This window comes from Phycodurus eques, chromosome 4 (assembly GCF_024500275.1).
Source record: "Phycodurus eques isolate BA_2022a chromosome 4, UOR_Pequ_1.1, whole genome shotgun sequence".
Classification (NCBI taxonomy): domain Eukaryota; kingdom Metazoa; phylum Chordata; class Actinopteri; order Syngnathiformes; family Syngnathidae; genus Phycodurus; species Phycodurus eques.
This window is the reverse complement of record NC_084528.1, coordinates 6,469,107-6,494,033: the sequence shown is the minus strand read 5'-3', so window position 1 is coordinate 6,494,033 and position 24,927 is coordinate 6,469,107. Positions and strand designations below refer to the sequence as shown.

At 41.6% G+C, this 24,927-nt stretch overlaps 1 protein-coding gene across 1 annotated transcript in view; it reads left to right on the top strand.

Moving 5' to 3' along the window:
- Window positions 1-24,927, top strand: part of zfpm2a (zinc finger protein, FOG family member 2a) — a 141,496-nt gene that overhangs the window by 98,254 nt on the left and 18,315 nt on the right. Inside the window, exon 5 of the mRNA XM_061675517.1 lies at window positions 1,425-1,536. Coding sequence (XP_061531501.1) covers window positions 1,425-1,536 — 112 coding nt within the window. The remainder of the gene's footprint in view (window positions 1-1,424; window positions 1,537-24,927) is intronic.

The following is a 24,927-nucleotide window of genomic DNA, read 5'->3' as shown; positions in this document are numbered from 1 at the left end:
CGAGAGATCTAAGAAAGGGTTAATCTGATTCCCATTTCAGATAGTCGTCCTGGCAACCATCGGCCAGTCTGCTCTGCTTCTTTGACAGGGGTGTGAGATTTTCAGGTTAGCCAGATAGAAGACTTTATTGTGAGGCTAATTTGAAATGTGAAATCCAGGATGACTTAAATTACAGAGGTCGTCTTTCTCTCATCTGCTGCCAAGGCGGGATAAGACGATGCCAAGAGAAGAAATAAGAGTATCAAACCCGTAATTCACTGTCTGTTTTTTATCAGTTCGGTGGTGCAGTTTGTGCAGAGCAAAATACTGTATGCGATTGCTGTATAAATATAACACCTTCATTTGGAGTCTATATTTGTTTTACATTTGGAGCCAAAATCACAAACTGATTCTCATCACCTCTGTGAGATGTTTTTGAGTTTCGCGCTTCCAAAAAAAATCAGTTTGTCCTCTAGCCTGTGACTAGATAGAATTCATGAAAAGAGAAATGGGTGGGGGGCTGAGGAGGAGGAGGAAGATGTGGGGGGGGGACTGCGCGGCAACCCCATTTTCACAAACCATTACTTGTAGTTCTGTACCACCCAAATAAAGAAGGGCCTCAGGGTCAAAACAAAAAATGGTATTGAAATACTGAGAGTTTTCCTTTAAGACAGTCATGGATTTCTACACTCAGGTGCATTAGCACACAATCAACAACAGCAACACAAGAAGCATTAAAAGAAAGTGAACATGGGAAAAAGAAGCATATGATAGGTGAATAAATACTACAAGCGCATACTATGGCACTCTAGCACGCAAGCCTATGAAGAGGATGTTGTACTCTCTCTGTCTCTTTTCTTTTTCCTCTCAAAAAACTCCCCGTTTGACCTCTGACCAAGAAGAAAAATGACTTTACACATTCGGTATAATTTTTCAGCATATTACAAAAGCTCTAACCTCAATCGCCCTTTGAAATAGATACTGATTCTTTAAATTCTCCCTTACTTGTTTCAGAAAACAGTGAGATCCTGCTGATAATGTGGTACAGTGTGCCCAAAGTTCACTACAGAACACTCCCTTCCTTCTTCCTGAAAGTCATCGCCCTTTTCTTAATACTTTCTTCAATTCAGAGGAACCCTACAGTCTCTTGGGAGTCCTCGATTGTCAATCCTGGATGACTTCTTTTTGATTTAACACAATATAGTCTTTTGGACAATTGTTCTCCTTTCCAACCACAACTTCAGCCTTTTTTCATTGGTGCATGACCAAATACATACACATCTCAGCAAGGTTGAGAAACGGATTGGGATTGCTGTATAGTTTCTCAAATTATCTGTATCTGACTGACCATTCAGAGCAGCATGTGCGTAAATCATTGGTTATTAGTGTTTCTCTCATCACCAAAATAGGCAAATGATTAATGTTTGTTATCTGGCCCCTTCCAGAAGACGAAGAGCACGGTCCCGGTGGTGCTGAGCGCCGGCCCCAAGTGGCTGCTGGATGTGACTTGGCAGGGAGCAGAGGACAACAAAAACAACTGTGTGGTGTACAGCAAAGGTAAGCAAGCAACTCTGGAATCGTGTTATCTCTCCACACTGCAACACAACACAGCACAGCATCGCCGCTAAGACACAACACAAACGATCCTCCGTCCACTCAACTCCCACCTGCCTGTCTCCTGGTCTTCTTTTTCTTTCTCTCTTTTGCGCTCCTTGCTTCTCATAGCCACACATGCTCGCAAATGTTCTGAGGAGCTTGGTTGTAAGGATGAGCAAACACAACATTATGTGCGCACACTCAGTTGATTATCTGTTTTTCTCATCCAGCGAGTAATTTATATCATTAAAACCCTGATTAAGAACTGAGAAACATCACTTGACACAGAAAGTTAATTGTCTTTAGATTTCACTGCCGTAAATAATGCTGCCCCTCCCCTTTTATCCTGGGTCTTGGAGGAGATAAAGAACAATGTAGGAATTGAGATGGGGTTGCCACTACTTCATTTGTTCATTTTCTTCTACTGTGCACAGATAAATACAATAATGCAGTAAGACCGGTCACTATGTGCGTTGTTGTTTGAATTTCATAGCAGTTATTTGGACATGGTAAATAGAAAGACAGCTATCAGAGAATTGTGCAAAAAACAAAAATTAAAAATAAAAACTGTTATGAAACTTTGTAGAGGGGTGGCGCAGGGCAAGGACTAATCATAACAATTAGGAACAATTATGGTGATGATCTGAATGAATTTGAGCTTGTAGGAATTCATTGTGACTGCGACGTCCGTGAAACACTTCTCGGCCAACTATAAAAACTTCTCGATCGATTTTGCAGCATAATTAAACGTATCATCTGGTCATCTAGGTCCATTTGTTCGAGCAGACTGTGTTCCACGGTCGCCATTGTTGTTGCTTTGTTCCTTGTTACGGAAAGTAAAGTAAAAACGGCTACTGGAAATAGCCACAAAATGCAGATGAAACTCCACCCTGTGGTGTCCTAGCCAATACCAGCCGTAGCGACACCCCCGACTTGGAGGAGAACCGCAGTACATTTTCAAAGCTGCGCGCGTGGGTTGCGCTCGAGTATAAAGGCAAACTGCGCGCGGGATAGCCGCAGTGACGTTAGCGCGCTCGCCGCCCGTGCGTGTATAAAGATGCCTGAACTCTTCCGGCCTGACGAATTGTCTCAGCAAAACCCTCAATAAAACAGGGAAACACTGAAGCTTGTTGCACACAAGGACGCTTAAAAAGTGTGTACGTCACTGACACTGAGGCTTTTAATCAAAGCGTGAGGATTCTGCAACCATAATTGTGTCTTGACGGGCGTTATAAGGAGGGATACAAAATGAATACATAAACAAAGATATGTGTTTAGGATTGCACGAGTGAAGGGAAGAGACTCTTTAAAAATGATTACCTTGTGACAATACCCCCAAAGCTGAAATGGAGAGTCTTCTGCCTCAAAGTGAATAAATGGCAGGAGTGGGATTTGCAACCCGGATTTTCAGTCTTCCAATTCTCATCTACTAATCACTAGACTGCACTGGGGAGTTATCCTCTTAACCGGCTACTTAACTTTGTGCTCTTTATCACCAGATCATTAAAGTTTTGATAAGCTGTTAAAGAAGATTACGCAGTTCTTTAAAATCTAATCTTTTTGCTTGCTGACTTACTGTACCAAACAAAAATGAGGCTGCAGTAACAGGATTTCCCAATTTATTTTTTTGTTTGAGTTGGACAAATTGCCCTGCCACTCTTCATACATGTACGATAAACTAGCATGCACGTAGCATACATACATGTATGTTGAACATCACACGCAACACGTGAACACTTACACTTAGCTGTGTCAGTCACAGTTGCTTTGTTTGTTACTTTCATTTCGACCTTATTAAATTAAACACGATGACATCTCCACACGTCCCCTGTGACAGTTGTTCTGTATTGTACTGTATTAAGTTCATTATTGGGAAATCCTCCAAGCGAATCATTCAACGCTGATATGTGATAACAGAATACAATGAATTAATTTCAATCTAGTCGCAGAAGTTGAATATGCACTACATCAGAGAAGTGTGTGTGTGTGTGTGTGTGTGTGTGTGTGTGTGTCTGCGGCCTCTGGAGGGGGACACTGAAATAAATAACAAAAACAAAAATTTAGAATGAATTTTAATAGAGAATTTGGGCAGTTTGGCAACAGTTTGGGAAATGGAATTTAGAAGTGTCACAACTATAGCGTCGATAGATTAAAGGCTCTTCTCTTCTTCTCTTCCGAGTCCAACTGCAACTTTCCTCCCACCTCGAAAAGCTGCTGCCCAGATTGTTTATATCTTTTCCCTGTGCTGCTTCCCTTCTGTCGGCTGCTTCATTGCACCTTGAGATGTGTTACTTAAGGAAAACAGGGAATATCTCATTGCGCAGTATGCTTGCAGATATGTTTTGCCTTACGATTTCGGTGGTCTCGGCTTTCTTTATGGCTGCATGCAAAGATAGTAGCCTTTCCATTTGGATGTCTCCCAGTATGAATCTATGGAGGAGTATCTGACTGTTGATTGGTTTGAGTGGTTACAGAGTAGTTGTATCCTGTGATTTCTGCTTTACACTTTACATGAGTGCTCATCATCTGTCCCCGATACTTCCTGAAGTGAGCGAAATATGTGGAGTGGGAGTAGGAGTGACTGGATTGCAGCAGAAGGAATCTTGTGAGTTGTACTGTAGCAGTGTTTTATGTAGAATTTATGCAATGGAGAGTGGAACAAGCAGAAGGATGGTTTGGTGAGGGCCCCCATGAGGCATTCCTGCTGACCGGCACCATGAAAAAATAAGAAAATAGCCAGTAAAAATGTTTGTGCTTATTATTGTTTTTTTGTTTGTTTTACATATTACAGAATTAGAATAATGTAGTACTGTCTTCGCCAGAATTTTGTGTGCGTGTGTTTTTTTCTTTCCATGGTAGTTTTAAACAAGAATCACAGGTAATATATAGAAATGTATTGGAAGGAAATTGAAATGAGCAAAATCTGCAGACAAGTGTTACAGGGATCTTACTGTAATTACAACGCGTATCAGCAAAATTGTGATTGCAACTACCAGGTTGTATGCAAATTGATTTCCCTTGCACTCTGTTGCCCCGGGTCCCATGCAGACAGCACAGTACTAATTGCAGGACTACTGAAAAGGCACTTGCATGCTCTGTGCATTCCTCCATTTCACTATCACATGCAGTTTTAAAATCAAGTATGCTACGGCATTTGTACTGAGGCCACACTAATGTAGTGTTGATAATATTAAGTAAATATACTGTAGGTACATGAGATGTATGGTAAACTTTCTGCTTTGTTGCTTTGATAGTTATTGGATAGGAAAGTTCCAGCCCAAAATGTTGAAGGCAACAACCATCAAGGCTCGAGGCATTGGAATGTCTCAAATTCATGAATATAAATTATTTGTGACTAATTTTCATTGGTAAAAAAAAAAAAAAAAAAAAGAGGCGGCAATAGCCCTGAAGTGGCATTCTGGCAAATGCAATATCTGCTTTTCTCAGGCCGTCACTGTGGCCCTGTTTGTTTTACATTAAACTCCCATGAAGAGCCTTAGCAGCCAGCCATTACTAAAATGCTCAACTCTACCACTGTGCTCTCATTATCAAGAAATCCACCTGGAACTCGCACAATGCTCTTCTCCACACTCTGACAATTTCTTTGAAGCACAGAAGTTCTAGAAACAGGCAGAAAGTCTGCGGAGTAATTATGTGTTACAGTAAGAGTGGAGCGCCTGGAGCGAGCGAGGATGACAGACAGGGACCCGGAGAGAAAGATAGCAACCAGTTGGGAATTTTCTGTGCAGATAAACAACAGATTGATAAACTCACTAAAAATAGAGGACATTTAACAAATGCTCAGTGAATACACACCCTGATTAGAAGATTTTTAGATGCGTCAAGCTGTTAAAGATACGACTGGCATTATTCTTTATCCTGACCCACAAAATGACATTTTGGATCCCCCTCCTCCGAATCACATGTTACTACCTCATTCCGTAAGCAACTGCACTCAAACTACTCCAAGAACCACATTCATATTCATCCATGATGTGTGCAATTTTACATTTTATTCAGTTTGTATAGGAGAATCCTCATGCAGTATCAAAAGTATATAAAAATAAACATTGTATGCACAAGTAAGTGGGGCAGTTGGGGAACTTCAGCGGGTCTTTTAAGCAACTAGAATTTCGGAGTGCAGATTCCACACTGTGGTCCCAAGTGGCAAACAGTTGACCTTCTGTTACCCAAATGCTCACAGCCATATCTACATGGACAACTGGGCCTTACTGTAAGCAGTCTATCAGTAGATCAACTATCTAATTCCTTCATTTGCCCCTTTAAAAAGCCTTCAGTACCTGCTGACATTAGACTATGTTAATATTTAGAAAAGTGGCAACATGTTCTAGGAGTTTCATTCATTGCCCGCGCGATCCGTCATTGTGCTTGCCCCGTTGTTATCTGATATCTGCGCCCACTGAAAATATACAACCTCAACGTGACCGTATTATGGGGCATTATTCAGAGGTCGCATGAACTTTTCAATTGTAAGCCTCTTAAGTCCGGCCACATTCAGATCCAGTCTTCAGAAAAAAAACATAGCCCATTGTTCATGCAGAAATTGACCAATGTAACTAGGATGTTTTACATAAGCCCGAACAGATAAGAATTAGCTTACTCACTTTGAGTCTTTGTTTTATTTCACAGTCACTAAAAGTCCTCACAATCAGATCGTTCTCATGCCGCCATTTCATTACAAATGCTGGCCGACCGAAGCCCTCTGAGGCAAAAGATGACACGTGTGTCATCTTTGTGGACACGCGGCACGTACTTTTGGTTCTATAATTTAAACGTCCGCTTGAAAACTTAGACGTATGTTGTATGCTGCGGCGATGAGAGTCGATCATTCAACCCTCTTCTTTTAAAAAGACTGCAGCAAACAGGGCACGCGAGGGTTTATGATCTGTTATCTTGTAACATAGCAAAATGGCGTGACTGAATAATAACTAAACAACTGGCGCAATGTAGAAATTTCATTATCACTGTGTTAAAACAAAATTGTACCCTAAAGGAGTCCCCACCACAGCTCAGAGCAGCCGGCTAATTACGTTTAATTAAAAGACAACAGAGATCAACAGAATCGTTTTCATTAGGAAATTATTAATGATTCCGCTGCAACAATAATTGATTGCACTGAGCCATGCGATAACTCGGTGCGGTCAGGCTCAATCTGGAGCTGGGTGGAGAGGAGTGGCTGGTTCTGAAGCTAAAGCTTGCACATTTGTAATAGAGAAGTTGTAAAACAGGCTTTACGGAGACAAAAGGAGCACGGGAGAAGGAGGGGACGCACCGTGGAGGGTAGCAAAATACAGATGAAATCGCAATCAGAGTGGGCTCTTAAATATACCATTTAAACAGTCATTGTCACACCTCGTTAATATAGTCAGACGTATTTTTTTTTCATCCTGGGTCTATATTACTTCCCCATACGCACACAGTCGCACTCTGTCACTGCTCCATTCAGAGCCACGTGGAAGCCGTCAGCGCCAGACGCTTCCTCCGGCAGCCTTTTATGTGCATTGTTCTCCCGCTGGGCAGGCTGCTTCCCTGCTAGACTGTATATAGCGCTGGCACCAGACGCCACGCTCTGCCACTGCACCCACATTTTCCACAAACGCACACTAGACGCCATTACTGAAAATTCGCATAATGGCTGCTGACACATAAATGCCCATCTGCATTCACCGCAGGCTAAAACCCGAGACAAAAACAACAATAGCGAGAGAGTATGTAAAGGGAGTGATGGGCGCTGATGAGTACTAAATAGTTTTTTCCTAGATAATAACACAATATTTTTTTCAGCGTTGTCATTTATGGAGGATGTGCTTGTGATCATCTTGTGTGTGTGTGTGTGTGTGTGTGTGTCATCTGACCAGTGGCATCCAACAGCAGGCCTTTATCCTCAAGCTCAGTGACAATGCTTTTCACACCTACTTACCACAGCAGAGATGGGGGCGGCGAGCTGGATCATAAGCAGGCCTGAAAAGCAGGCTAAGGGCTTTTAGAAGATATACACTGAAGGAACTCTTTAATTACTGACTCAAGATCCCACAGTCGATTAAAAGCCGAGCCGGGGCTCATTTTCATATCTGGAGGATTTTTCAATGAATATAAAAATGGTCATTGATTATGCCGTTAAGAGGAGGAAATATAAAGCACATATCATCACATTAGACTTGTGGTGATGAATGTAATAAAATGTGATCTTTTACACCCCATCTGTAACGAACAGATTCAATACCAGAGAGACTTGCTCCAAATATTAAGAAGCAGCTCCTCAAAATCCAGTTAACCGGTTCAAAGACAGAGAAAATAATAAGAACGTATGCAGAGTGTGAACATGCAGGGATGAGCAGCAAAACAATGACTAATATGTCCTTTTAACCCGTGTGTATGGCTTTGCTGCCTTCCCTCTCAGGCACACAGTGAGCCTTCCTGACTGATCAATACCAAAGCATTTCACATCATTGATTATACCATTATGGACACGTTAAATGTGTGACACACTATCGTGTGGGAACATGAACCACTGCAGCCAGGAAGACCAAGGAGGAAGCTGGCTCTTCAGCTGCTGTTTTTGTTGCCAGTATTTTTGCCTTATATTTGGTGCCTAAAGCCAGTTCAGCACAGTCTAGGTACTTCACTCAGATGATTATAATGCCACGAGGGTGCAATACATCACTCTTATTAGCCACACTGGAGCACAAAGGTATCATAATTAATGGCCGCAGCAGGATTGAACGCTGCCCTGACATGGAAAAGTGGGCCTACTTAAGCTCTACAAGGCATTTAAATATGCAGAGTGAATGGCACAACCCAAACCCTCCTGCTCTAAGGACAGCCCACGCTCATTAGCCTGACACCCTCAATGGCACTGATACAAGGGCGACCGGCTATTCTCACGGACACATACGCACACACGCACGCACACACACATCCAAGGCTGTGTTGTGAATGCGTGTCAATGCTTTTTTTTTGAATGAGAGACAAAGCACTAAAGAAAGCGGCCTTCCTGCACGCCCAGACTGCTTTTTAGGTGATGTGTACGTTGAGTGTTCATGTATACAAAAAAACCATAAAAAATAGAGAAAGTGATCAAAGACTCACTGGAATGAACGTGTTTCGATGGTCAGTCGCTGCTGGAAAATCAAATGGTTTAAGCCTCTGTGGGGGTTGATACAGGTACAGCAGGCAGAGGAAGATCACAACAACATATGCAGCATTGATATAATGGAGACGCTTCATATGAGCGAGCCAGTTAAAAGAATATACAGAATTGCAGCCATTCTATTCAAGACATCTAAGGTTCACATAGAGTTTCTATTTTTCTTTTGATAACCTATATCTCTGAAAATTAATCCTCAGATTGGGAAAATCATAATCAGATTTTCCTCAGAGAAATAGCTCAACACATTACAAAATTGTTTTGTGGGGTCGCCAGTGTGTTCGTGCAGGAGAACTTGTTGATAACCTTTATACACAGCTTTGCAGTTAATCCATTTTAGTGATTGCACAGTCACCTGCATGAAAAAAGAAAAACAGCAAAGTCTTTAAAGAAGCGTATCAGTGTGATATCACTGTTTTTATTCTCTCCGCCACCTCTAACATTAGTACCTTATCTGAGACTCATTTTATCAGGCGATCTGGTCAAAGGATCTTAGCAATTGGACCCCTGTTAAAGCCTAATGCAGTGGATACAGTGACAAATGGCGACGGTTAAAAGGGAGGTGGCAACCCTTTTTGACACATACCGTATGTAACATTTGAATAATCCTGTAACAAAATGTCGTCTACTATTCAAAACCGATAGTGATACAGCTCTATGGTTGTGCCTTAACACTGCTTCACCTCTGATGTGTTCAGATTCCAACTCTTCCACAGGGGAGAAAAGGTATTAGAGATGATCAATTCAAGAGTGAAAGGCTACACCGTCATCATAAATATTTTTTTTGGGGGGGGGGGGGGAAACAGTATAGGCAATGTTTTGACTACCGTTTTAATATTCTTAATTGTCTCTAACAAATGTGATGACACAATCTGGTAAGTCTTCTCACTTTTTAGATTCTTACAGGTGTATAAAGAAGTTAACCATTAGATTATATTGGGGATACTGGAGTTTTACGTAGTTTTGTTCTACATGTACAGTATATCCATAGTCTACCTGTAGTGTTGTTTTTGTCATGGAATTAGCGTTGAAAAAAGCCACAAAAATTCAAAAAGCCACACAAATCAAAGGAAAGCAATTAATGCCTACATTTGCTTATTTGAATGGAAGACATTATTGGTGTAATAGTGTTGCTTCTACCAAATTAAAGTCTGTCGAGAACCAGTTGCATTGGTTTGCTGTGAGTTTAATAAATGTATTAAGCTCACAGCAAACCAATGCCACTGGGAGTTACACACAATTCAACTATTTACAACATTGAATTGTGTGTAACTCCTTCGGGGTTTGACTTTCTGGTTGATTATGATGAAAAAATAGAAGGGCAATCAGTAACGGGCAGACCCCTGCCGAGGCCAGCCAAACAATTCTAATTTGGATCAGCAACAAATTATTCACATTTAGAGTGTACAATAAATACACGATTGTTTCCCCATCCCCAACAATGTTACAGTATGTGGAATTTTTTTGCATCATTCTGCTTGCAACTGATGAAACAGACAAGCGGTAAAAACATAACCTGCTCGGTGGAGGTGATCTGTCATGTAGTTCTGAACTCTGGTGCTTGTCAGTGGTCGACAGAGATGGGTACCTCTTTTCCATGAAAGAGAAGGTGAGTGGACATAGCGGTGAGCAGGAAGACAGGCGTGCTGTAGGTACAGAAGTGTGGAAGAGCAGACATCAGTGTCGCCCCGGTCAGACGGTGCCATCCATCTTGGAGGCCCGAGGGAAGCAAGAGAGGGAGAGGGAGGATGGGACAGACAAAAGAAAGAAAAAAGTGTGGAGGTAAAGAGATGATGCGGCACTGATGCAGTCTTTCTCTTAACCCGGTCATTTGTGCTCCCCTGAGCAGTGACTAGTAACCAATCTTTCATCGCTCCAGTGGGCAGAATACTAGAAGAGAGCTAGGCAGCTAGAAACACAAGTCTATTCAATTTGAAATGGAACTTCGGATAGCTTCTTGAAAGAAAAATGATGTAAGAGTTATGAACTCCGGTCTCCCGCCGACTGTGAAATGGAAGACATGGGTACAGTATTTGGGTCTGCCCGAGATAGGTTTCAGTCTCATATCTGCCCTATTTTCACGGAGAGGTGAATGGCATGTTTTGTTGAAAGAACTCTATCCAAACCATGTGAGCTTTGCATAGGCATGAAGGGCTCGGTTAAAACCTCAGACGTCCCCCGCTTGATTTCACACAGCGTGGTCGGCCCTCTTAGTGTAAAATGTAATTTCTATTCAGGGCAATATTTAGATAATCACAGTCACGCTGGGAGCGAGTGCAGAAACAAAGTCCTGGAGTGTGTCTGCAAACAGAAGAACCTCCTTTGCTATTACAAGTCCAGTTTTCCTTGTACTTGTCAGCTAACCAGCAACACACGACTGCCTGATGCCCTGAGCATGGTAAGCCCGCATACCGTTGAATGGCGCCCACTAATGCTGTGTTCCAATGCCATAGCGAGTTATTTCTTTCCATATCCACACAGGAATCCCCCTTGCACCATTTCCCCTGTAATCTCCACACTACTCACTGTTACGGGGTGGCTCGCCCGCTGCTCCCGCTACGATTCCACAGCCCCTCTCCTTCTTATACCTGGCACCTCCACCATTTTAATCCCTTTGACCCAAACCCTGTGCGTTTCCCTTTATCAACAGCTCCTAGAGATTACATCCTGCTTGCTTCCTCACCATTGCTTGCTTCAGTCACCGTGGCTGGCCAGGGTCTTTGTCAGAGACTGCTGGGTGTGATAGCCACTGTGGGCCAGTTATTTACTCGGTATGGAAGCCATACTTACAGGTCATTTGGGCGAGGAGCGAGGAGGGCAGGAGAGGTGAGGAGTGTTGAATCAGAAGCGCATCACATGCTTGTGGCCTTCAGGTTCTCCATTTGGGACACCCATCATTTTAAACGGGAACTAAACCCCCAATTTATGTTGTTGTTAATGTTGTTGTTGCAAGAATTCAATATGTGGTATGTGCCAGCACTAATCAAAACATGGTATTCTGATGAATATTACAGTCATGGAATAAGAGTTCAACAGAAAAATTCATCAACGTGAGGGCGCTGCCATGTTGGGAAATATCACCCTCTGCTGTCGACCTGAAATTTGCGTCACGGCTACATTGTCAAGAGTTTCCTCCGCTGCATACGGGACTTCACGTGACCAAACCCCAAAAGCAGATTAGCTGACTATCTGTGTCTGCTGCAATAACTAGCATAACCTGTGGTTGATGACATGATGGTTTGAACCCAAACTTGCTAAAACGTTGTTCAAACCATCAAGGCATCAACCCATAGTTATGCTAGTTATTGCACTATACACAAGGACGTATGTTTACATTTATTCATTTATTTGATGTTTTATGATTAATACTATTTTGACTGTACCTCACTTTATTTGAGGTCTTTTTTGTGTTTTAAAATGTATTGACCTAACTTCCACATCAACCCTCTTGGTCTCAGTTAGGCTTGTTGGGATCCTGCCCTGCCTTAGTAGGGCTTCTCCATCATTGCTGTTGTTCTTAAATAATTACAACATTTGTATCTTAAGGGTTTTTTTATGTTTATGTTTTGCGTTCTTGGTCTGTCAAAGCACTTTGTAAATGTGTATTTAAAATAAAGTTGCTATTATTAATAATAAACATGCACATAATATGGATATAAACACGTACTGTAAGCATCGTACCTTCCTTCCATGTCCCTACTTGGTGTGCCACAGGAGAATATACAAATGGGAAGGTTGCAAGTGAAGACAAAAGCCACAGACAAATTACACCTCAGGTTTCTTCCTAAAGCGATTCAAATGGAGGGTAGCGGCAGAGCAGTGAAAAATATACACACACTCCATCCTGTCAGAACGCTTTTGGCTTATCTTGAGTGACTGTCAAGGCTTGGAATATCAGGGAATGGACAGAAATATATAAAATTAATAAGCCGCTGGATGTTGTCGGGAGTTACGATGCTTCATAAATCCTGGTTTGATCATGGCGGACAAGGCTTAAACCCACAGCTACCTAATGCGTGCAGCACTGTTTTAGACAGACTTTTATTCTGTCCGGGAGATAGACGCCCTTAGCTGGCAAAAATAAGATTTATCATTTTTCTTTTAAGAGTGACAAATTTGAAAAAAGAATGCCTCCGGGAAGTTGGCAACCATTACCTTTAATAGAACGGCATAGATGTAACAAGGTGAAACTGAGGCCAAAGGCAACAAAACACGATTGAGTGAGAAGCAGAAGAGGGGAAAATGTGCGTGTCAGTTGCACTCATTTTGTCAGGTCAAAGGTCTCAGAGCTTTTGTTTGTTTGTTTGTTTCCTCCTGTGGAGGGATGGAGGCTATCTCTCCTGGCATCCACGCAGGTCTGCTCACTCCAGGACTGCAGGTAATATTTCATGTCAGGAATTAAGCAACCTTCCGACTGCTCTCTACATTTACGTGGCCGACACATCCGTCACCGTCCCCTCTCCCTCTCTCCGACGTTGGCTTTGCCTGGATGGCTCCTTTTCCTTACACCCATTGGTTGCGATGTGTAAATACTGAATCGCAGGGACAGACTAATTAGACCATCGTGTGTAATCTCCAGGGGTTTACCTGTCAATACAAATGTTTTCTGAGAAGAAGAAGCCTCAAAATGAAAGGCGCCGCCGTTTTTGATATGTAAAGCACATGTCACACTGTTTCAGTCAGCCACATCCCAGTGAGACAAGTTGTCACCAGGAGTACAATGACAACAAAAACAACATTGCTGAATCCAATCAGAATAATAGCGTTCTAATTCAAGAGCTATTTTTTATGCCTTCTTGTACTTGGGAGAGGTCATGCATATTGAACACAAAGTTATAAGTGAATGTATTTCACTATTTATTTTTGCTGCACAAAAAAAAGCAATGAGGTGTTGGAGATATATACAATGAAGAGAAACGATACATTAAACCTGAAGCTGCTTTTGAGTCAATTAGCACATCGCACAGACTCTTTGGCTTATTTAGCCTCTCAATATTCACCATCTGACTTTTATCCAATTACATGATGTCAGGTGGGCACACCGGGCACAGTGCACATAATGGAGAATGCCATCTTCGGTGAGATATTCTTGCGACACTTTTCCTTTGCATATGCCGATGGCACTCTGTATGAATTATTCAAATGCTTCATCCGCACAGAAGAGAGAGGAACTCAGCTCCATAGTAAACAGATTTTCTGCTCACCGTACTCCCAAGTCTGAAGTGTAGGACACTGTAAGTGCCAAATAATTACACAGTGCCCCTTCTTCCCTCCTTTCTTAGCTCACCTGGATTCAGAACTGCATTTGGTATGAATAGTATTCGGACGTTGGTGAAATCCTGCAGGGAAGTTTTTACCGAAGCCCAGCAACTACAAATGTAGTAAATTTCATGTGGATACATGGTAACGTTTCACGCATATTTCCATGTGAAATAATTGAAATATTAGATACCCTGGGATTCATGTCATTGGGGAAATAATGGTCCCAGAGTATCTGTACCCTGCTTTCCCTCTGTTGATATATTATACTGTAATAGACTACGGCGATGTGTAATCACTCTGGTTCATCACTGGCTATTGTGCTGTGAAATCAAAAATATGAATATTACATGAGGTTTAAATCCTAAAAAAAGAACACATTCAGAGTACCCAACTCTGTCTAATTCACATTATAGTAGCGACATTACAACACCATGAAATATGCAAAGCATTTAAGGCAATTGAACTTTTTACATTGTCCGTCAGTATAAAAAGAAAGGAGGGGTCTACAAACGGTAATTTCTCATCTCTCTCTTCCCCGCTTTGGGGATTTGCCCTGACCTTGAACTGGTTGTATCTTCCAGTGCAGATCTGTGGCAGTGACACATGTCATGTGTTGGAGAGGATTGAAGAGGAAGAAGAAGAGGAGACAAGAGGGAGTGATCTTGGTGTGTTGCCCAGTAAGAGTCAGAGTCCCCCCTTGTGTCAAAGCATGGGCATGTTTGGCCAAAAACACAGACTGCACCTTGTCCACTAATCTCAGCACGAAAACACCTTCCCGGGGCTGACAGCCTGACGAGAACATGCACATTTTACAATGTTGAAGAACACCGAGAGGCTTCAAAGCCAGCCTTAAATTCTTTTGCTGTTGGGGAGGGACGGTCGTGCGGGAAGAACAAGACAACGAGTGAGGGGGAGGGAAGGATTGTCATCTTGTAAAGCAGACCTGGCTGAAGCTAAGCCAAGTCTTACTTTTTTCCTCCTGTTCTGGCATTTGAGCAAAAACTCTCATCGTGTTTGTTCTTTCCCAGTCTTCAGCAAATACAAAAGAGTTGACGTTCCTCATAGACAACCATAAGGGTGCCATCCTCCTCCTCAGATACTCAGGTTGGCTGTCGTGTAGTCGAAAGCACATGATCGCATATGAATGAAGTTAACGCGCACATCGACCTGCGATGCTTGACTGAACGCTGCCTTTTCACCCAGGCAAACTGTATGCAGGCAGAGGAGTCATTTGTTATTGACTCAAAGGGGCTCTGATAGAGAGATCACAAATCTACAAATCCCTCAAGATTTAAATCTGCATTTCACAAAGATGTCACATGGTTGACAACCACCATTATGCCTTGGTTACTGTTAAGACTGTTTACCTTTAATCATGAAAAGGTACCAGTGGGAGCTAATTGATAGACTGAAACCTTGTTGCTTGTGTGCAGCCCATCAAGCACAGGCTTTGACTTCACAGTGTCTGCAAAAGGCATAAATAAATCATAGAGGTTTTTTTTTTATTTTTTCTCCCTGAACCTTTTTCTTTGTTTATTGTTACGCGCCTTTAAGCATGAGGCTAAAAGCCCGAAGAGTCCAACATTTTGTGGGGCTCCTCAGTAGCAGCTCTGAAGCTACGTTTGGGCTTTGTCATCACGCTTGAAGAATTTCTTTTTTAATGTACTGTAATGTGAAATTCAGTGGGGACAAGTTTAATTGAGTTTTACACAAACCAGTTGGGAGTAGCGCTGGAAGGTAGGTGATGTTGAGGTTTTTAATCTCTGGCTCCGGAGAGGCATGTTGACGAAGTGGTTCTTTCTCTTTGTGGGAAAAAAAAGAGGAAGCCTAAGAAATGATACAACCGTGGATAAAACCAATTGGCAACCCTCAAAGGGACGGAGGGTGATAAGGCAAATCCAGCACTTGTAGAGAAATAAAAGAATCCAACTGTTCATTAAAATGGGAAACAAAACAGGCGATTGAGAGGGAAGGCAGACTGCTCAGTGGTGGAGCGAGTGAAACAAACAGAGCCAAAGATATCAGAGGATAGAATTGGAAAATAATCAAGGATTTGTGAGGAGAATTAATAAGGAAGATAGGCACAAATCAGCATTTTTTTTTTTCTGACTCTCTGCAAAATTAGGCAGGATGGACTATAATTATCAAACAAGGGAAATGGCATAAGCTACATAAATACCTAATTATAAACGATAACCAAGATACTGTATAAAGGTTACAGTCCTTTTATTTTACATACTGACTGTGAGGCAGCATAGTCTTTTATGCTCAGTAAAAAAAAAATATTTATTGGATACGTTACACACTATTGATCTCTGATATGATTGGGGTTGTATGTATGTATGTATTTATTTGTTTGTTTTTCCTATAGAAAATTATTAAAGAGAAAAATACGCTTCTGATATCAATATACATCAACCATTCGTGACAACCGTTTGAATGCTGCCCCCCTATTTTTTTTTTTTTATTCTGACAGCAATTGCTGTCACGTAAGTTACCTATAGGTGTCACCTGACCTGAGAGTATTGTAGCTCTCTGTAATGAGGCTCGCTGTCAGGGACTTAAGGTGAGGCTAATGAAAGAAGGAAAGGCAGACAAGAGGGGAGATGGGCTGAAAGAAAGTGGCAATAATAAGCAGCGCTTGTGTGATCGGCCACATCTGATTGTTTCGTGTGCAAGAGGGAAAGTCGTTCATCATCATATCAATAAAAATACGCAGCTGATTATTATTATTGTTTGCTTACTATGAGCCACTATCATAAATAATGGGTCTTCTGCTGCTGCTGCTTGTAGTAATTATAATTAGAATGCTGATCATGTGTATGCTCTTTTATTACAGGAGCTGAATCAATTTTACAGTCTAATTCAGCCCCACAAGGTCACACAAAGTTGCCAGGGCGAGAGATGGCTCCTTGTAAAGTGCCTCTGCTATCTGAGCTGGAAGAGCAGAACAGAGAGAAACCCAAACTGGTCAGACAGATTTATCAGCATCTTCTCATAGCAGCTCCCATGAAGGTTTTTTTTTGTTTGTTTTTTTTTGCCCCTATCAATTCAGTGAAGTCACAGCACGGATGGAATGGCCAGAAATGTTTTGTTTTTTTTGCCCATTAACTGTTTACTCTATGGGCATACAATCTGGCGTATGTATTTTCTCTTATTACCTCAGTTCCAAAATCCAGAAATTAGATCATCTTTAGATTATTGAGTTATCCATCTATATACATCAGCAATGGTTTGTTGCTTAAGAAACTATAGACAGTAGGAGAGGTGAGGTCACATTCAAAGGTCAGTGGCCCATGAAGGAAAAATGTTAACTTGCATTGTCGGCATCGTTTAGCCCAGAGAACGTTTACAAACTGCTAGGTTCACTGGATTGCATAATAATAAAATAGGTCTCCTACAGCAAATCCACTGTAATTTGACATCTTTTACTGTGTTATTCATGGTCTGTAAAGTTTCAAAATATAATAATATTTGCGTATTTGTAAAGAGCAGGAACAAGCCGACAGACCAAGAACACTGCAAAAGCAAAGTTTGGTCATAGATGCACAGGTTTGACACTGTTTTTCATGGGGAAACAAATACCTTAACTGTTTTAAGTATCTAATATGGTAATCGGGGTTGAATCAAGTGATCTAAAACTCCAAAAAGCTACGCCTTTGACTGATTCTTCATTAGTTACAACACTTCCCTCCTCACGCCATCCATCTTTTTTGATAAGTTAATATATGAAGATATTTTCTATTAGTACTGTTTTTTTAATTATTATTATTTCTGGGGGGGGGGGGGTTCATTTGAGATGTGTGATTTTAGGACACAGGGCCGAATACAAGAACTAAATAACAGCTTGCAAAGAGAAACAAAAGTACTGTTGTGCTGACAGTTCACTGGAGAGTGTGTTCAGCCAAATGATGAATCTCAACTTAGTCTAAATTCATGAGGCACCCCACTGTCTTGTTCCTCTGTTTCGTCCCTAGTCTGTCAGATGGCCTGACTACAGTGGCGCTCGCCAGCCAGGAAGCCAGTTTCTACCATTTATCGCAGACTGTGTTGTCTTAGAAACAAAATTAGCATGGATTTGCAAACTTAATAGCAATAAACTAGCCTGCAGATTGTAAGTATACACATTTGTTTGCTCTTTATTCACATTTGTAAGTGTGACATATTAAATTAGTCTCCTCTCACTAAGAGTCCAATGCCATCTTCTTTGTAATTCACATGTGAGCACAAATAAACCCATAATCTTAACAATAAACATGATAAACCTCATTAATGTCATGCATACACAGGGATTTGTCCAATTAGAGGTTCATACATCCAGAGGATGTTTCTAAACAACATGCTAAAAACACACTTGCATTTTATGAACAGGCTATTGTGTAGTTGCCAAAATGTAACATAATTTAATATATATTGTGATGTGTGTTTCATTGTTGAAAGTTCCGCATTTTCTTTCTGTAGGTCTTAAAAATGACCCTACATGTGTGCGTCTGTCATGAAATTCTACATTCCACCAGCGCTCATTGAACAAATTCTGTCAGAGAATCGTGATTATGGATTAACTGATGTTGCAAATGACTTGATATTCCTCTGAAAGTTTCAAATTAATCGGTTTGTGCAGATGTGCTGTGGTTCCGTGGTCCCGCTTTTTGTGAAGCCCTCCTTGAGCAGTTGCATGCACACATTCTGCATAAAAAAAGCAGATGCTCTGATCACAAAATCTGTGTAAGGTTTCGGAGGTTCAAGATGTATGTGTGTGTGTGTGTGTGCGTGAGTTTTATGGTTCCGACAGTCAGATCTATCTCTAGCTTGACAACATTTAACTAGCTCCGTTCAATGCACCAAACAGCAGCCTACACCCATAAACGTGAATATAGAGGCTTCCCCATTTCCAGTGATACCACCAAGAAATGCTTTTTTTGAAATGCTGGAAAACTGGTCACTCCCTCCAGGATGGCAATTTACAGGCCAAGATTATTCGTGAATGCCAGATCTGGTCTGCCCCCATCATCAGTAACCACCCAACTGCTCATCCCTAGCACTCAACCCAGTCGTCAACCTGCCTCTACCAGTCACCTGTCAGATTCACCCCACCTTTAAGTGAACAGTTATTTTCCATTGGTTGTAGAAGTTTTTCATATCATGGCTCATTAAAGCGCAGCAGAGTAGGCACCATATTTACATAGGCTACTGGGGAGTTTTAATTTGCGTCGGTACGGAGCATGACCGGAACTGAAGAGTTCACCGCCAAAATGACTTTTTCACAAGACAGCCCCGCCCGCCTGCTCTCAGCGTTCCCCCATCCATTCCCATATGAAAGCTTGGAGGTGGGCATAATTGCTCGAGCAGTGCACAAAGACAGAGCCAGCGTCTTCACAGAAGGGACTGAGCCTTCTCAGTGGACTGTAGTTGTGATCATTATACAGTGCAGCTTCCAAATGTATGCATACATTTTTCTGGCTCAGTCCAGAATCAGACTTTTCTGCCACCTGCAGTTCCACTTTCACTCCAGTAATAATAGTTTTTATTTATTTTAACTACTGGAAATGATTTCCAATCACTGCAGCATGAAGTGAGCTGCCAGCACTTCCTTAAAATTCCCCCCAAATATTGTGATTAATGTGCTACTAATTTTCCGTTTTCTATTACTATTCTAATAAAGATTATTAAATCTGATTTTTTTTGTTGACACAAAAGATGGAGGGATCCTCTGTTGAATTATTTACATGACAAGATAGTCATGCTGCCAACTCCTGCAATTTTATCTCACATTGTGAATAGGAGCGGAATCACGCAATTTCCTTCTGACAAGATTTTGAGCAGAGATTTTTCCATAACAGCAGGCCTTTCTCGCTTTGCTGCAGAAAGACTTATATCAGCAGCGATACCATTATCAGCCCGCGGTTCAAGATTCTATTCCAAAAGCCAAGGAGGGATATGGGCTAATATTGTCATAAGATGCTCAGTGTCATTCCCCAAAATACACGGACCGACGGGAGATTCAGCATTTGCAGCATCTGCTCCTCGAACATTTTCCCTCCTCCCACATTTCTCAAAGGACTCTGCACTACGAACCGGCTCCTGTAGATGCACTCCAAATAGCAGACCGTTCATCATACATCGTCATAGAACAGGCTCTTGTCTTGTCCCAGCGACTACCACCCTATAGATATGCAATACCATGCACACCCACCACCCCACTTTGCCACGTGATGCCAACTTCAACTTCAAATGCTCCTTCTGGCCCTTCATCCCAGTCAACAACACCCAAACTGATTCTGCCTTCTTCATCATCCCAAACAGCACCACACCGCCCCTTTTCCACTGCGAACACCCTGATAAAGATGGCTGTAATGATATGGAAAGCATAGATAGATATAGACAAGCAGACAGACACATAGACACCCTGATAAAGATGGCTGTCATGATATGGAAAGCATAGATAGATATAGACAAGCAGACAGACACATAGACTGTGTGATTTGCACATAATTTAGGAAAGCATATTGATACATTTCACCATCTGTCTGGAAGGGAGTGATGGCAGCATGGAGCTCATTTTCCGTCTGCTTGCTCTATTGCATTTACTGTATATGGAATATGATTTTTTTTTTGGAGCAGGATACAACCCGCTGGAGCCGACAACCATGTCCATACTACCGCATGGGCATGCAATGCGAAATGTAAAAAACAAAACAAAACATGATTGTCGTGTTAGAAATAAAGCAGCAAGGAAGGAAACTTTGCAAACCTACCTCAACAACAATTTGTGAGTTATTCCCAAGTTTCAGACATCGATGGGAATGGGAATTTGCTTCCATTTAACAGTTTTGACTAGTCTCATGTGTCACCAGGCCTTTGTTAATTTGATCCAGTGAGCCGCAAATGGTCGTACAGACACCCGCATTGAGAATCACGTCTGGTTCAGCTGCTCCTTGGCTCTGGCATTAATACAGAGCAGATTGGTGGAGATCTGGAGCCCTTGTTGTTTGATCTTTCCTCCTCTTGCCACATTTCCTGGCACTGCCCCTCTGCCACACTGCGTGGCGCAGGCAGGACTGGCATGGCCTCAACGTGGCTGCCAGGTTTGTTCTCTGTCTTCTTCCCCTTCCAACTTATTCCCTTATGCCTGCTCCATGGATTCAGTTGTGCACATTACAAGAGTTCCCTTAGCCCCAGCAACAGCCTAGATTCAGGAGACCTCCAATCCGCGATGTTGTCGTCTACAGATAGGGGGGACGGCACTTTGGCCTGTAAGCGCATGCAGCGCATGATTCTGTGCTCGAAAATCGAATGTTGTATGGTGAACTGTGATGCCGTGACTTAACACTTGATACAGAAGAAACCCAATCTGAGAACAAAAGAAAGTCGTTAGCCACCAGAAGCCACAGACTTACAGTAGTTTGAACAAATACTAGAACTATAAATATTCTCTTATCGAGATGCCCATCCTATCCTTCTTTCTATTTACTCAAGACTGTCATTTGTCCAATAATGTTTGTCGGCTCTGTAGAAATTGTATAAAGTGTCCCAATTGAATGTATAAATTAAAAGTAAATACATTTCAGAGGTAAAGAGAGCATCACTGGCACCTATGTAATCTCTAGTATTTGTACAAAGAATAATGTCTATGTGAACATTTTTCCATCTGGTCTTCCACGAGACATGACGATAGGCAGCGGAAGACAATGATTCAGTAATAAGGTTCCATCTTTGCACTGGTTTGCAACAATCTATCCTCGCTGGTAAAAATCCGGAGCGGATATCAGCTTCACGCTCCTTTATGGTTAACTGCTTCATTTGTCACTAATGGCATGCACGCAGTGATTGTTGCCCTAAATTACTCCAAGCTTAAGATGAAAGATTGGATAGTGCGCAAGAGACAATAAGTTGAAGAGGAGAGCAAGTGACACGTTAGTTAATGAGGCAGATCATTTTTTTGGGCAGCTCCAGGGTCAAAAGCAAAATTTAACTATAATGACAGAAGATGGGAAGTGGTACACTCAAATGGAAATTATAAAGGGGAAGAAAGGAAAGAGAGAAATAGTGAATTGCACACTCATGAATATCAGGATTGTAAATTGTTGCAAAACGTTGTGGCTCATCTTTAATTGGTTAGGATTTGCACCACTGTTGTGAGACAATGTGATGCTGAAACAATAATTGCATTAATCAGTCTAAAAAAGAAAACAATCCATGACCATTTAATTATTCATTAATTGTACGAGTAATTTAAAAAAAAAATTTTTTTTAAATCTAGCAATGTGGATGCGGCTTCTCTAATGAGTCGACTATATACTTTGTTATGCCCCCTGACATTATACTGTAGAAAAAAATATCTTTCCAGGTTTGAGCTTATGAAACCAGAATAATGAACTACATTTCCGACTGTGAACTTTTGTGTAGCTGCTATATGTTGCTTGCAGTAATTAATTGCACATTCATTAAAAAGTGTCCCATTACACTCAAACTATAACATTTAAGACTGTTAGCATGTATACATACTTATACACATACTGTGTATATGCATACATAAATACATAGGTGTGCAGTTTCGTACATAGAACAGTTTTATATCTTGTACATTACACTCTAGTGTCATGGTTTAGTGGTAATGGTGAAAAAGATGAGGACCCCAAGCACAAGGAAGCAGAGAGGCAAGGCAGGATGGATCTCACCAGAAGGATTTCTTTTCCAAAACCCAAACACAGAACGGGGAAAAATCTAAATGACTCAAGTAATAAAGTCCCCCCCCAAAAAAATCCTGATTCAAAGTATCAAAGAAACACAAAGAAACAAAACACTCATCATAACAAGAAACATGACTATACTCCAAACGTGAATTGCAGAAACAATGATCCAATAGAGGCCGGAAAACCCCACGGAACTGAATACAAACAAACAGATGAGGCAACGAGGCACACCTGGACAAGACACGATGTGAGGAGGGAGCTGATTGGTTAACGCCGAGATCAGACTACAGGATTTTAGCTGTGATATTGGCCTAATTTGCTATCGCGGGCGATTTCCCAGATCAGGCCCGACACATTTTGTCGAATCTTGCGTGTTGTGTGACATATCAACTCTCGACAGCACACCTGGATGTCAACCAATAGGATTGCGTACTGTGACCGTCACCTCCCGTCTTTGCCGTTGTCAACATACTGTACTTGGTCACCATTGTTAACATTTATTCACGCGCACTATGTTTACCAAAGCTACAAAGCATGATTTGACAGAACGCCGGCATATTTACGTACAAACGTTAGTGCTAACACTAGCTTGCTAGGCAACTTAATGATTTGTTGCCTGCTTGCGAGCCGTATCGTATTAAAGGTACGTGAATATACCTCCAGCAATCCTTGAATGGATTGCCCAAAACATTACCAAAATTACCGCAGCGATCCATTCTTTGACAACAACTTATCACCACGGTAACGGTTGTATCTAGTTGCGGTGAAAGGCGACACGTTTTCTGATCACGCCTCCCCAGCAGTGTTTGATTTGACAAGATAAAGCCCAGTGACTTTAAAAGACAGGATACGGTGGTATCGGTATACACATTGTGTAGTGTTGCCACTGTCTGACCGAGATACGGCAAGAATTTATGGCAGTCATCTGACAGTGCAATCGTGAAATACCAAAGTTGTCTTGTAGTCTGATTCAGGCCGAACACGAGGCAGAGGGCTGACGAGAACAGGTGGAGATGAAAACCAAACCGGCAGACGAAACATTAACATGGGACACAGGAAAACTTTAAAAACATGAAACAAACTCAATCGAATGAAAACCAAGTCAACAAAAACAAATCATGAAATGTAGAAGGAATCAAATATTCTAAGGTTAGTGTCAACAGGTTTTGAGTTGAATGTCCACAATTAAAGATTAAATTAATTAAATTAAATACAATTAAAAAATTTTTTAAAGGTATCGAACAACCCAGATTCTTAGACATTTAATTGTGATGAAAACACCACAATGTGGGTTTCCCATTTTGGAAGTGTCTCAAAAAGCACACAAGATCGGTCTCCAAGGCCTCGCGGGCAACATACGGAGGCCTCCAAGATTAGTTTCCAACTTCCCAACGGCAGTTGTGAAAGGTGCACCACTAACTGCAGCCCTCGGAGAGCTAATTAGACCCCCTTGTGCTTAAACCTTGCTTAGAAGTTGCTGTGGGCTGCATCAGCCAAACCAAGGCAGGATCTGTACTACCTCCGAGATAATAAATACAATTTGCATACAGTGTCGACGTTTGACATTCCTAAGCAATGGCTTAGCTGCTCTCAAAAACTTTGCAGCTTATCTTGATCATTTACAGCCTTTTGTATTTGACAAGAATGTTTAGACTCGTGCTTGTAGTTTTCATTAATATTTTGATGCTTTGGTGCGCACTAATTATCACTCCCACTTTATTAAACTAGTGATTTGTAGCAGATATAAAGCTTGACATTTGGAGTTTCGACAATGCATATTTAGCTGCAGAGTAATTAAGCTCTGGCAGCCTTCATTCATACCTGCCAGAGTGTAGTACTGAACGGTTACACAGTGACGATTTCAATTAATGAAAATGTCTAAAGCAGCATGCAGGTGGGATCACTGTGCTGGGTCTAGCTTGACGATATTTGTCATGCGCTGTAAGCCTACACAATTACACAGACCGAACATAGTAATTGCTGTGTAGTAGCTCTCCCAATGTTATAAAATGGAATTACCTTGATGGAAAGTGCTTGTGGGTCTGGATAGAAGAGGGTGGTGGGGAGGGTAGCAGGGACAAAGCAACAACCTTTAACCGAACTGTACGTCATGATTCACTTTTAAGAAGAAGAAAAATAAATAATGTCTGAAAGCGCAATGATTTCTGTGATTTAGGGGAGCTTTTGAGAAGCGTATTACTACAGGTGACAGCCTGTGGCAGATAAGCA